Source organism: Rhinichthys klamathensis, unplaced genomic scaffold (genome assembly GCF_029890125.1).
Source record: "Rhinichthys klamathensis goyatoka isolate OS25496 unplaced genomic scaffold, OSU_Roscu_1.1 h1tg000350l_1, whole genome shotgun sequence".
Classification (NCBI taxonomy): Eukaryota; Metazoa; Chordata; class Actinopteri; order Cypriniformes; family Leuciscidae; genus Rhinichthys; species Rhinichthys klamathensis.
Genome location: NW_026606862.1, coordinates 685335 through 700621, shown reverse-complemented (window position 1 = coordinate 700621; position 15287 = coordinate 685335). Strand labels below are relative to the sequence as shown.

At 43.0% G+C, this 15287-nt stretch overlaps 1 protein-coding gene across 1 annotated transcript in view; it reads right to left on the bottom strand.

Annotated features, from left to right (window-relative positions):
• The window catches only part of LOC130068969 (E3 SUMO-protein ligase RanBP2-like), a 64362-nt gene that overhangs the window by 28944 nt on the left and 20131 nt on the right, over positions 1-15287 (bottom strand). The window contains exons 8-16 of the mRNA XM_056232626.1: positions 14954-15254; positions 8239-8420; positions 7758-7939; positions 7551-7674; positions 6728-6871; positions 6523-6660; positions 6273-6404; positions 5214-5408; positions 5044-5127 (exon numbers count right to left, since the gene is read on the bottom strand). Coding sequence (XP_056088601.1) covers positions 5044-5127; positions 5214-5408; positions 6273-6404; positions 6523-6660; positions 6728-6871; positions 7551-7674; positions 7758-7939; positions 8239-8420; positions 14954-15254 — 1482 coding nt within the window. The remainder of the gene's footprint in view (positions 1-5043; positions 5128-5213; positions 5409-6272; positions 6405-6522; positions 6661-6727; positions 6872-7550; positions 7675-7757; positions 7940-8238; positions 8421-14953; positions 15255-15287) is intronic.

Genomic DNA, 15287 nt, shown 5'->3' with positions numbered 1-15287 from the left:
TTATGCGTGGTTATTGAAAAAAATTAAAATGAAAGCTGCTGAAATAAGACCACAAAACAAATACTAAATATGTGTCCACAAGACTTTTGACAAATGGATGTTGACGCTTCGAGTTCTGGCTTCAAAATGATCTGAAAATCATCCTTCCTAATCATTCACATAAACCAATAGATTGTTTTAAATTGTGAAAAACATTTTTTTGTTTGCCAAGGCAATATGCAGATGGGCGGAACGGCCCAACCCCTATCATGAATATTAAGTGGTTCTCAGACAGTGACCCTACATAATAATGAGCCTTTCATTCAGGGGTGTCACACAAGAAATAATGCAAGGACAATATATATATATATATATATATATATATATATATATTGTCATTGCATTCTTTCTTGTATATATATAGCCTAAATATATATATATATATATATATATATATACACACACACACACACACACACACACATATATATATATATATATATATATACAAACAATCAAAATATAAATGAAAGCCAAAAGCACATTTTTAGTCATACCTGGAAACAAATTCTAGTCAAATGCTATATGGGCCATTCTACAGAATCTTGAAAAGAAAATAGTCTTTTTCCATAAATGTCTTATAAAGTATTATTTTTTAAAGTAGACCAATACAATAAAAATAAACCAGTCGCATTTCAAAGTCGTTCGCGAAATGACCGCCAGGTGGCGCAAAGGGACATTTATCAAAACGTAAGTGGGGCTAATGTCAATTAACAGTAAGGATGAAATTCTACAAGTTATGGTAATTTGCAAATAAGCCTACAACAAACATTTATTTTTAAACAAATATTTTTAAATATGCAACATGCACGTTTAAACAACAAACAATACAATCTGAACCAGCGCTTCTGCTCCTGTATTGAGACATGCAGCGCGTTGCAGTTACGATCCGGGTTCCAGTGGCCTTAATACATTCACGGCTTTTTAAAATGTCACAAAGCGTTTTGAGATGGTTTTGAATGAAATATTGAAGTTTATAATTAGGGTATTTTGGCACACCACGCCGAGTGGCTATGCATTATTCTAAAATCTGGCTTTATTCTGGCATGTTGAATTAGAGTTTGACAAACGCGGCGGCGCGTTCATTTGAATTTATTTTTCTCATAACAGCTAAAAGAACTTACTGCGTAATTGTTGGTCATACAGATAAGATATCATCTTTTAAAACTGTAAAAGGTCTACTTTTATTCATGTAGGCTAAAGTAGGCCTACACTCACAGGCTAACGACAAAACGTTTTCTCGCTCATGACAAACAAACGTTTGGGCATTTCTCAGTGAGAAAATTCATAGCCGAGTGGTAGAACTTACGGTTCGATCATCAAGATGACACGGGTTCAAATCCCGAACAAACATGGTCTATTGTAAATTTTATATTTATTAATGCAGAGAGATTTGTGTAGCTCTAAAACTCTGGTACACCATACAGTTTTTTGCTTATATTTATAAAATAAAATTACCATGCATTTCCATTTTACACTAAGGAACAATAGTATCCAACAGAACGACTTTGCATCTGTACCAATCGTATGAGGCCAATCGTAATTTCAAAAGCAGTTCTGTAAAAAAAGTAATTTTATATATATAGCCAATATATATATATATATATTTTATTAGGCCTATTATTATTATTTTTTTGATTCCCTACAACCTAGAGTTTTTAAAAACATGGTTTTAAGTAAAGTGTGATTTGCCAGGGGGACGGGGATTTCCTTCTGGTCTAAACATCCCTGCTTCTGCTGAATTATTTGAATCCCCACACCCCTCCCTCCACAGTAATCAATGCTATAGGCTACTTCACCAATAGACCATATCAAATATAAAATAGAGATATGCAACAGAACAAGCACGTTTAAACAACGATAAACAATAAAATCAAAACCAGCGTTTCAGTTGTCCATAGTTCAAGTGGCCTTAATGCATGCACGGCTTTTCAAAATTTCACAAAGCGTTTTGAGATTATTTTGAATGAAATATTGAAGTTTATAATTAAGTGTTTTGGCAGACCACGCCGAGTGGCCCTATGCATTTTTCTAAAATCGGGTTTTATTCGAACTTTTGCTAACGACAAAAGTTTATCTGTCGTCTCTGTCTCCGGGAACTGCGCGTCACAAAAATGAACCGAAAGCCACTTCAGCTCAGTCACTATAAGAAATCGGCTCTGTCTAATGCCTTTAAATGTCTAAATATTCAGGCTAATAAATGTTATCTGATTATGTAATCCATATGAAAACGAGAGGTACAGAGGATCTACTCAAACATGTAGCCTATGTAAGCGCTTCCCAATGAGAAAATGACAAGGGTGAAAATCTCGCTCTAATGAAATGTAGCAGGCTAAATCGCCCTGAATTAAAATGTAAAAACAGATCAAATAATGTATTTGTCGAAATGTTGCGATATTGTTTCATTTAAGTTCATAATTATTCTATAGGCCTACATGTTATTTAATTTAGCAGCATTACCACGAAGCACCGTGGTTCGATATTTATTTGAATAATAAAAAAAATAATAAAAACTTAATTCACAAATTGCATGCCTGGTTGAAAGGATCCAAAGATCCCTGTAGAATTTAATATTAAGTTGAACATTTTGTTCATGACAACAAATGAACATGCGTTTTTTCAGATTATATTTAGTTTTGCTTGGAAAAAGCTGGCCCAAACCAGTTTTATTTCATCAATTATTGAAATAATGAAATATTTAGTAATAAACTTTTATGACAGAAATTTCACTAGGCTACATGTAACTTAAATCATTTAATTCCTTCATTATCAACACTGTCTAGAATAGCGATTTAAGTGTGAATTACGACTTCTCTTTGTGTTAAATCAGCCTCAGACTCCGATAGCCTGTGGGGGGTTGGGGGACAGTTCAGTGCTGTGCGCGCAGGACAATAGGCCTAGGTGTTAATGTTCCTCTTTCATATGGAGAGCGAGGGAGACTAAATAAACTTGTTAAAAAGAGATTCAGCGCGAGAGAGGCAAAGAAAAACGCATGTTTTAATTTAATTATGTTGCTTTGGACAATTTTCGTTTTGTAGGCCTACTGTTTTAATTGTTTAATGTCATTTATTTGGCAATACAAATTTAAAATGTCGCAAGAATAATATTAGCCTAGTGTTTCTTATTTTGCATCGCAAAAGAAATAAACTCTAAACCCGATGCAACCCTGTTTTAAATAAAAAAAAAACACTTTATTTAAACCTTGAAATGTTCGAACTTGGTTTCAAACTTAAGTAATTTTAGTGTTCTTTTACATTACACAATAATTTAGCAGACTAAAGACGAGCTTCTTCATTTTCATTTTCTGATGCAATCGGCTGACAATCTTCCTTCATCAGTTTGTGTCCTTTGTGCAGCGGCTGCGGTTCTACTGGAATGTAGCAAATTTATGTTGTAATGATAATTAAACAAAACTCTTGACTTTAAATAAGTAAACAGTTATAAACAGTTAGCTATTTAAGCATCAAGAAGGTAAAATATAAACGCTGTTGGCCAACATCGGTTAACAACATGTATGCCACATTGAGATTCGATCTCGGGTCGATTGAAGCTCCCTGAAGCTCGTGTTGATGCGTTGATCACTGAGCCACCGTTTGTACGCTGTTAGAGTTAAAGTCTTATGCTTTTGTAAAGCTTCATTGATGTAGCCTAAATGTTTTTATTGCAATGTTTTATGTTTTCATTATTTATTCAATTTCATTTCAGTATTTCAGCCTAATTTCAGTATTGTGGTAATGAATTATTTTAACTACGTTTCACTTGTTGAATTCATCTGCTACCAGCTTTCAATCGCTCTGAATGAGCAGCAGATTACGCATTAGAGAGAATAAACGAACACTTTTCAGAGTCTATGATTGTAGCGCCTCTTAGCGGTAAAAGGTAGCAAATGCACCCCACATTTTACCGCCGCGGTGGAACGGCTGATGTGGGCGTTGTCACGGCTTTCCTCTACATTTGCGTTTGAATAGCGCGCGTTCTCCGTGGGCGTGTCAGATTAACGCGTAATGAAGTGTAATGAGCTGGGGAAAAAAATTCTGACAGCACTCTCTTTTCATACAGATTACATAAACTGAGAATATTTGTTTTTTATATAAATTACTTCATTGAAAAGAAGAGAATTCAAGCTTCATAAAGAAAAATCTCTCGTGCCTGTGTGACAAGTATTTGCAGAGTTAGAGTTAATTTTTCGGACGCGTTTCAGAATGGACTGCACTGACAGAGAGAAGGCAAAACTCGCATCATGTTTATTTTTCTTCATTTGACAAAAAGCACAACACTTTGTTTTTATTGTGAGTATACAGAAAAATAATATACACTAAACAGGATCGACTGATGTATAACACTTACATGTAAGATTAAAATCAACAGAGTATTTTGAGTCTCTTTTGCACTGATAAGAAAAAAAGTCTGCCTATCGCGCCGGCGCGATAGCCGACCCCAGGGGGTTAAGGATTCATTTAATGGAAAGCACATTCACTTCTAGTTGTCTTGCTGTTCATTTTAAATAAACGTAGAGCGAGTTGTCCTATAACAGACGAACAGTTATTCAACCGAACGTCTAGCTGCTATCAAAAAAAAAAAAAAAAAAGGTTCGACTATCAGTCGACTACGGCAAAATCTAACGAATCAGATTCGACTATGAAAGTCCTTAGTCGAAAACAGCCCTACAAAATAGAGGCACACTTTCACCGGCTTTTTCTGTACATAACGCGGAATACACAATTAGGCGCAGTTTACACTTCCCCTCCCATCTCTTTATGTGACACTCCCACTTTACCCTTGACCATCCCATGAATGCATATGCATGACAAGAAAAGTGCATTTTGCCATTTTCAGTTCCCGCGACAGGCAGTCTGCACTTTCATCTCGGTGCGTCCCATTCGTACATACCTCGCCATGGTTTTATGCGCACTTTGCGAAACAAATACGCCTGAAGTGGGCGCAAAAGCGTTAGTACATCTGGCCCTGACTGATTATGCTACAAGCGGTGGATGTGCGACTGACCTTCAAGGACTCGACCTGCTGGCACAGCATCTGCAGGAGGGACTTTTGGTCCTCTGCCCAGAGAGGAGTCGTTTTGGGCGAGAACTGGAGAAGGGAACAACAGTCAGGAACCGCAACGCTATGTAAACAGCAAGCAAAGCTTCTGCAGAAGCACCATTGCCATGACATACCATGGATCTTTTAGATGAAGACGTGGCACTTTTGGATGGAGACGGAGTGGAGAACTTCACATGTGGCTCAGTGGGCTGACCGGGGCTGGACGTCAGCGGATAGTCCACATGATCTTCATCCCGCTCGTCATCTTCTGCAAGCTGCTGGTTGACCTTGTTCAGCATATCCATCACATTCTCCATAGACACAGGCAACTTGAAACATGAAGAGACAGAATTAAAGGACTAGTTCATTCAAAAGCAGTTGCTCATTATCATTTAAAGAGACATGCACCGAAACGGGTCTCTGTGAACAGTTACAAACTTTACATGAAGACCCTAAAGAATCATACCAACTTGTGGAAAATGGGCATCCGATGACCCCATTAAAACTATGGTTGATTACAATATCACAATACACAAATCATGGAAATGTTATTACAAACACTACTGAAAAGCAGCGGCCCTCATGATATTTTCCAGAGTAGTAGTAGATCCGTCACAAATTTGATGCGCGTTCAAAACTTTTGACTTTTGATGAGCTTGAGTGTTTTCTTTGATCCTGAAGCCTCTCCATCAGACCGTCTCCGAAGAGTGACAGACACCGACTATTATTACTCGACACGAGTGTCAGACTTCAGACTCATTCACAATTCAACTAAACATGACTTCTCATGACACACGCAACCCTGATGTAGGCGATGACAGGCTGCTCACTGAGAAACTAGCACTGGTTGAAGAATCAGAGTTCAGTGCTTTTTAAAAGCATCTTCGGACAGGTCTAATGTAAGCCCTGCACTAAAATCTGCACTGTTTCCTGCAATGGTCACTTGTGTAAATGCATGTGAAGTTGGTTTAAAGCAGGATTCCTCAAATTCAACCCCTGCCCTCAGAGATTAGCTCAAACCCGATCAAACTGCTTGTAGCTTTCTAGTAATCCTGAAGACCTTGATTAACTTCTTCAGGTGTGTTTGTTTAATGCTAGAGCTGAACGCTGCAGGACAGTGGCCCTTCCAGGGTCAGATTTGAGGAACCCTGGAGTAAAGTGAGCAGCACAAACATCAGAGGTGTTTAACATACCTTGTCCATGTCTTCTGGACTGGCCTGATAAATCTTTGTCAGGTATTTCCTGAACTGCAGGAGGAAGTTGGTGCACCTGCCCTGCGTCTCCTCCATCCCGTTTCCCGCCTCCTCCGACAGCCTCTGATAGATCTGCCCATCAACACACATCCACAAACTCATCAGGTTAGGGTCATTCACAGACCAATAATAATCATTTTACTTCTGATGCTGAACCAGTGTGACTGTCGTCCAGAGAAAGCGCTGTTACCTTAGCAAGATGCCAGTTAGACGAGGTGCTGTTGAGCTTCTCCAGCTTTGCGATGGCCTCGTCGGTGTTGCCCTCGATGTCAAGCAGTGTGGCAGAGCTTATGGCGGCCTCTTCCTCATATACTCGCACTTGAGAAGGCTGAAGACAAAGAGACCATTAGAGACAAACAAACCATATGAATCAGAAACAGGAAGAGAGTACATACCTGTATGTCTTTACTGTGAAAGTGCATGAACATCGGCTCCAGAGGTTCAGGAATAATGCGTTTGTTTCGGATTTTCTCAAGCAAGGGAAGCACAACTTTCCAGTAGTGCACACCGCGGCCTGCATAGTCCTTCACCCGTTCCGCCTGTCAAACACATCGACGTCAAGACACACCTGCTCAGTCTGTACTAGTAATCTCACACTGACGAAGCCATCAATACTACGAACGAAGCATGGGAATCATGTGCTGATCAAACACATGAAAACGCTCTAATTCATCGCGCTCCTTATTCCCTATTCTTATTCCCTATTCTTATAAGAATATTCCTTATTCTTATTTATTCGATCGACTGCGTGAGCTGCTTCCTGATGTTTACAGACATACTATCTGAGAAACAATGTGCACTTTGTTACTGAGAGAGAGCATAATAACTGGCCAAATCAGAGGCATATTTACACATGCATGACGTCAGGAAAGAACAGAGGCGGGTTATGAAGTGTTCAGAGTATGACAGTGAACTCGCTTTCCTGTCACATCTTTACTTTAATGATGGAGACACTATTGTCTTCTGCAGAGTTAGTTTTTTTTTGGAGTGAATATGTGCATATTTTAAAATAAAATATTTTTTCAAATATTTCAATGGATTATCTTACAATAAATTATTTAGCCGTTTTGTAACTTTTTCTTTATTCCCTTTAATCCTTTTAAATCCATTATTTCCTAAATGAAAACAACCGTTATCCCCCTAAAACACTTATCAGACCAGAGCGGCCCATAATTCCTGGCTCAGAACGAGCATCACGAGGACTGTGAGCAGACGTACCACATCAGTGAGATGCTGAGCCCAGTGGATGAGCAGCGCCGGCTGAAGGCCGTGTTTCTCTCCGGCGCGCAGCGTGCCGAGACCGTGCTGAACCAGCATCCGCAGTTTAGCCAGCGTCCCAGGCCTGTCACACACACACCAGAAAACACTGCAGTCAGACACGGAGCCGTGCGTCAGGCTCACACTCACAGCAGGGCGATCACTCACAGCGCTCTCTTGTGGATCAGGCGGTAGACGGCGTCCCACCACTCGCGCTGCTTGGCGGAGGACAGGAGCCTGATGATGTGCAGAGGCAAACACCGGGGCTGATGCGGTGAGGAGCACGAGGCCATCCGTGCCGTCTCCTGCAGCTGCGTCTGACTGCTGAACACAACGCCACACAAGAACACCTGCAACACATCACATATACACACAGCGGATCTGATAAAGCACCTCAGCCATAACTCTGAGATTGACCCACTTCCACAGTCCAAACATGCATGTTAGGTAGATAATTACAGCATTATACAAATCACAGGCATTAAATTACTGCATTATCTAAAGTAGCATTTTGAAAGGCTATATCAGATATAAATGAATACCTACATTATGCAAAAAAAAGAAAAAAAGACTGCATGTTTAATAAAAGCCAAATGTAGGTGAATGTTTCCCCGTGCCTCATTGAGGATGAGAAGAGGGGTGGACGCACCTCCAGGTCGAGCAGGCAGATGGACTCGGGTGAGTTGGTGTCTAGTTTGGAGGTCTCGAGCGTGAGGCGAGGGAAGAGCTGCTTGAGCCAGCGCTGCAGGCTGACACTCTGCTCCATCAGCGCCCACTGCAGGCCGAGCCACGCCAGGTGCTGAAGATCGCCCGCGTGCAGCAGCACCGCACCTGTGTGAACACACACACACCCCGCTGTCAGCACTAGCGCTGTAACGGATTGCAGTTCTGTATGGACCAGGGCCCACGGTTCGACACTCATATGACCCATGGATTATTGCAAAGTTTAACTATCATAGAGCAAAAGTTGATCATTTGCGTGTTTGTAAATCTTTTCAATTTAAACATTCATGTGCAAGGAGACGCGAAAGAGAACTCTAGTATCCTCAACCACAGTCGGCCTTAACTGAATGTTAAAAGTAGAGAAAGAAATTCGGATGTGTATCATTGTATTGAATCCGTGCATTCTGTCTTAAAGGTTTAGTTCACCAAAAAACCTCATTGGTTCTTGCTGAAGCTCAAACGTGCTGCATAACACGAGAATGAACCTCATTTGCTCTTGCTGAAGCTCAAACGTGCTGGGTAACACCAGATAATGAACCTCATTGGTTCTCAAGGAAGCACAAGACATTTCCATGGCGTACATTTCATAATAAGTTTGATGAGTTGTGGAAGTGGCTTTGTGGATGCTAGGCAAACCCACTATGGCATAATGGACGAACCCACTATGGCAAACCCATTCGAATAATGGGGGAATGGGATTTTAATAGATAAGTCCCAGGGGCCCCCAGGGGGGCCCCTTTAGCAATATACCGTGAGCTCTGGACTCTAGAGCAAAGGCAAAACATTTTCAGCCTCTAACCCTACTCTCTCCGTCAGCGGTCGCTTTTTTGACCTTTCGACCCCTGAACAAGGTCGTAGGACCACCAAACTTTCCTGCCCACTAGAGGGACCCCTGGCAAGATGCAAATGGCGCCCTCTGGTCGATTGGGCCATGTTCACAAAACCGTGAATCAGGTAAGCCCATTCAAATAAATGGGGAGTGGGATTTTTTTTTATATGTATATATTTTTTTGCCTTAAGACCATTTAGGCGTGCTTTTTGTAAACTTAATAGGAAAGCAGACAAATAGTGGGTTTGTTGGACTGGGGGCGGGGTCCCGGGAGGTGGGGTCATTATAGCAGGGAAGTGGACAAATAGTGGGTTCATGGTACCTGGGGGGTGGGAGGCCAGTGGCCAGTGGGGGTCAAGGGGTCATTCAGCCACTTTAATGGGTAAGCAGACAAATAGTGGGTTTGTGGTACTCGCGGTCATCGGGGGTCGATGGCTCATTCCGTTCCTCTAGTTAGCGGCCCAAAAGTTAATAACTAATGATCGTTGCGACGGAAGTGAATCAATCAAAATTAACTTTAGCTGGAAAATAACTTTATTTATAGAGCTGCTATAAAGCCAAAACAATCTCTGTTACTTTAATTTCCTATTATCACTGTAAAGCCGCTTTGGAACAATCTACATAGTTAAAAATGCTATTTAAATAAAGGTGACTTGACTTGACTTGACATATATATAGTGGGGAAAAGGACAAATAGAGGGTTAGTGGGACAGGGCACCCCAAGTGTCCCCCATGTGCCCGGTAGAGAGAGACGGACAAATAGTAGCTTGTAGGAACTAGAGGCCTTCAAGGTAAGAGCCCCATCCCTTTACTCAAAGGGAGAATGGACAAATAGTGCTGTTTTGTGAGCAACTACCACATTTTACCCCCAAAAATTATTGGATGTGGACATGAAAAGGGCCTGTGGGTGTGAGGGTGTGGTCAACAGGTGAGTGACGCCCCCTATAGGTGTCCAAAACCCCCCTATTCCAGGGTCAGCAATTTGGGGGGCACGGAGGGTGGGGTAAGCAAAAACATCACAATCCTCTTTTAAATAACAGGTCAACGGGATCCAAATTCACCCTACGCTCCATTCGGGGCACTATGTTGTAACAGTTTTACAGTTACATTTGTCCCATTAGCTTTCTGTACGTGCAATATTTAATCCTGTCACTAGGGGCACTCTAGCCAGTGAGATGCCTGGTAGCAAAAAAGGATAAGAAAGTAGTATGGGAGAGGAAGGATGTGTTAACCACATGGAGAAGCTTTCTCACCAATGCTGTCTTGTGTTTTTGCCCTGATTTGAGGAACCTGAGGTTCCTAAACTCAAATAGGGTTCAACATGCAGGCATGAGGAGGCAGCTTGACTGTTATGACTTGATACTTGATACCTCGGAGCGTACGCAGGTGCGTTTGGCTGCCTCTGCTCACTGGGATTAGAGTTCTCTTTTTGGACTATTTTATATCAATCAAAGTTTTGACCAACCTGGAAAAAAAAAGTCCCGTTTCCGTTCTTCACGAATTCGTCTAGAGTCTTTTGGATTGTTTATACCAATCAAAGTTTGACTAACCTGAGGGGCTCTCTGTCATCGGTTCCACGAGTCTTCCGCGGGTTTGGCTGGAGTCCACCGTGGGAGGTTTTTGTTTTGTTTTGTCGGCTGCTCATGGTCTGGGCTGCCCTTCTGTGTCTGGCTGTTTTCCGTCTGTGGGACTCTGTCGGCGCTAGCACATGAAGACGGCTATCGGCAAACAGGCTACCTTGTCGGCCAGTGGCTAGCGAGGCTTGGTGGCATACGTCCTTGTTCGGCATGGCGTTCAGTTATTTCTCACAGCTCCACAGACTCAATTCTGCATTTACTCCTGGACTTAACATCTTCATTATAAGTGAACTCAGAATTTTGTGTCGCTCCCGTTATGTCCACCGGAGTGTACGCAGATGCTTTGTTCACCACCAGCAGGCTGAGCAGTACATTCCGTCAATCTGGACGCCCGTCGCACAACTGACACGTCATCAGAGCGCTGCCACCAAGAGGCCATTTCATTCCAAGCGGGACATAAAATGTGGAGTGGATCACAGCCTACTCCGGCCCCTTCAGAGACACTCTGCTACCCTCAACCCAGCACCCCCAGTCAAAATGGAACTTTTAAATGCACAATCCCTTAATAATAAGGCATCTTTTATTCATGACCACATTATCAACGAGCATATACACTTCATGTTCCTAGTTGAAACCTGGCAACAACCAGAAGTTTACACTAGTCTAAATGAAGCCTGTCCCTCTGGCTATACCTACTTAAGCAAGGCCCGCACCACTGGCCGCGGTGGTGGTCTTGCCGTTGTGCACCGGGTAGAGTCTGAGTTGTCCCCCCTGTCCTTGCCTGTCCACTCTTCTTTTGAATGCCTTGCATTCAAATGTAAAATGCCTCTTTCCACTACAATGCTCCTGATTTACCGGCCCCCCAAACCGAACCCAGCTTTCATTCCTGAGATACATGATTTCCTTACCACGCTTTACTCAACCCCAGGGAATATCATCATACTTGGTGATTTTAATATCCACGTAAATTATCCCTCTTCCTACTTGGTAGCTGAATTCATTAATCTTCTTGACAGTCTCAATTTCACTCAACACGTCAAAGTACCAACACACTCCAGAGGCCACACGCTGGATTTGTTGATCACCAATTCCACCTCTATCAGCAATCTCTCGGTGCACGATCTGTGCGTGTCAGACCATAAGGCCATTTCAATGGAGCTTCCCATCCTGTTCCCCCTCAGTAAGTCAAGCAGACAAATCAGCTTCAGGGACCTTAAAAACATCAATCCAGTCACCCTGACTACCGACCTCCGTCTTCTATCCGCTGCTAATCCCCTTTCAGTCATTGAATCTGTGGATCTTTACAATTCATCACTTAGCACCCTCCTGGACCGTCATGCCCCAGTCAAGTCCAGAACCGTCACCTTCAAACACTCAGCCCCCTGGTACACCAGGGAGCTGCGGCTGCAGAAGAGAACAGGGCGTGTCCTTGAACGGCGTTTCAAAGACTCAGGGCTTGCTGTTCACAAGTTAGCGTACCGGGAACATCAGAGGGCCTACAGCAAGTCCCTCAGTGACACCCAGTCCCGGTTCTACTCCCATATAATCAACAATAGCCCTGGTAACTCCAAGCAACTTTTCTCAACCATAAATCATCTCCTCAAACCTCTTATCCCCCTACACTCAGAGAACATGCAGGAGCGTTGCAACACCTTCATCTCCTTCTTCAAAACAAAAGTTGAAAAGATCCGTTCCCTTCTCTCTAGCCCCTTTGTCCTACACCCCCCCCCCCGCTCCCTCACACCCGCCACCTCTTCTCCCTAGCCCCTCTGCTCCCCCAGTTACATTCACTGACCCTCAATCTGGGACTACACAGCTCCTCTGCTGTTTTACGGATATCACTCAGCATGACATCGAAGACCTTCTAAGGAAGATGAAGCCCTCAACCTGTGATCTGGACCCTTTTCCCTCAGCCCTGATAAAAAGTCATTCCTCTGCAATAAGTTCCATGATCACCAACATCATCAATCAGTCTCTCCGATCTGGCCATGTCCCTAAGTCTCTGAAAACTGCGGTCATTAAGCCAATACTCAAAAAGCCCTGCCTTGACCCCGAAGTACCTGCCAACTACCGCCCCATCAACCTCCCTTTCTTGTCAAAGGTGCTGGAAAAGGTAGTTTCTGCTCAGCTCCACAATCATCTCGCAACAAACAGTCTTTATGAGAAGTTCCAGTCTGGTTTTCGCTCTGGCCACAGTACGGAAACTGCCTTGGTCAGGGTCACTAATGACCTGCTGATGACGGCTAATGCTGGCTCTCCCTCACTCATCATCCTTCTTGATCTCACCGCAGCATTTGACACCGTGGACCACCATATTCTTTTACACCGCCTCCACTCCTCCATTAGACTCTCTGATACTGCTCTGGCCTGGTTTACATCATATCTCACGGACAGAACCGAGTATGTATCCCTGGGTGCTGCTAAATCGGACACACACTCTGTCACTTGCGGTGTCCCTCAAGGATCAGTCCTTGGCCCCATCCTCTTCACGCTTTACATACTCCCCCTTGGTCATGTCATCAGCCGGCATGGAATATCTTTCCATTGCTACACTGATGACACCCAAATTTACATCAAAACAAATCCTAACCCTTCTGCAGCCCCTTCCACACTTTCAACCTGCCTGGAGGAGGTAAAGACGTGGATGGCGGCTAACTTTCTGCAACTCAACAGCTTAAAAACGGAAGCCATTCTTGTTGGCACTCCGCACCAGACCCGGTCATCCACCATCACCAGCATCACCTTCTCTGGTCATGATATCCACCTCTCACCTTCAGTCACAAACCTTGGTGTTAGAATGGACCCTCACTTGAACTTTGAGGCCCACATTAAACATCTTTGTAAAACCTCTTTCTTTCATCTCAGGAACATTGCAAAACTTCACCCAATGCTCACTTTCCCCGATGCCGAAAACTTGTCCATGTCTTTGTTTCCTCCAGGCTGGACTATTGCAATGCACTCCTCATCGGGATCCCAAGCAAGAACATCAAGCAGCTGCAGTACATCCAGAACTGTGCGGCTAGGATCCTGATGGGCGTGCGGAAGTACCACCATTTCACACCCATCCTTAAATCGCTCCATTGGCTTCCTGTCCAGTACAGGATTGAATTCAAAGTTTCCCTTCTGTCCCATCAGTGCCTCCATTGCACTGCTCCACCATATCTCAAACAACTCATCACCCCCCTTTCCTCATCACGCCATCTCCGCTCTGGACAGGCCAATCTCCTTCAGCCTTTGAGGACAAGGCTTCGTGCTATGGGTGACCGTGCCTTCTGTTCAGTTGCACCCAGTCTGTGGAATGCTCTCCCTGTCCATCTAAGGGCCCCTCAGACTGTGGACAATTTTAAAAAAGGCCTTAAAACCCTTTTTTTTTTTAGAAAAGACTTTTATGGCTAAAAGTGTTATTTTAATGTTTCTGTTTTTATTCTGTTTTATATTGTAGCACTTTGAGGTCATTGAATTGATGTAAAGTGCGTTATAAATAAAATGTATTATTATTATTATAACTATAGCTAGGACCTTGACCAAAAAGGGGATTAATTAATTGTCGTTTTGCCAACAACACCTTTGTTATCTATTGTTCATTTCACAAGCTACAGTTCCGTTTCACATTACCGACAGCCACTTGGAAACTCGGTTTCAGGCAGATGCGGCCTCATCAACATTGCTCTTAAGTACTGTTTCATCTTGCTCCTATAACTCTTAGGACTGAGCTCTTGGTAGCCAAAAACACTACTATAAAAGAACTATTTTGATGTTTCCCTTGTAACTGAATGACTATGTATGTTGTATGTTTACTGACTGTATGGTGATTTGTGGTGTAATACACATGGCTCATTGAAAGGTGAAAGTCTCTGGTCCCTTAACTCTTTATGTAGCATCAAAAGCGTTATTTTAAAAGCAGTTGTTACAATGTGTCCAATGGCAATTTATTTGAAAGGACTTTTGTCCACAAACCCACTAAATGTGCTTCCTAAAGAACCAATGAGGTTCATTCTCGTTTCCCCAAGGAAGCTCAAATGTGCTGCGTAACACGAGAATTGACCTCATTTGGAACGACATATGGGTGAGTAAATGATGACAATTAAAATATTTGGGTGAACTAACCCTTTAAAGTGAGAGCAGCCTATAAATACATGCTGCTGTCTGTGTCAATGTTAATCAAACAACAATGTTTATCTGCCCCCTTTTTTGCTGATCTAGACCGGTCTGGATCTAGAGTGTGTGACACTCACCGCTGTCCCACTTGGCCAGATCGTCGGTGCTGGGCGCGTGTGTGCTGACCATGTGCATCTCGTCGTTGCAGATGAAGGAGAGCTGGTCGTGCTCCTGTGAGCCGAAAAGCATGTCGAACAGAAGTCTCGGCCCGTTCGGGTTCCTGAACGCCTCCACCACCTCCTTCAGCAGCTGCTCCACGTCCCGGCTCAGATTCAACAGCATGTGACCCGCCTGACTCTGGCGGTCCGAGGCCAGCAGCTCCAAAGGCTCATGGGACGCCTGCTCACCTTTCAAACTCTTGACTTTGGGTCTCGGAGCCTGAGGAAATAATGGATATTACACTGTACAGTG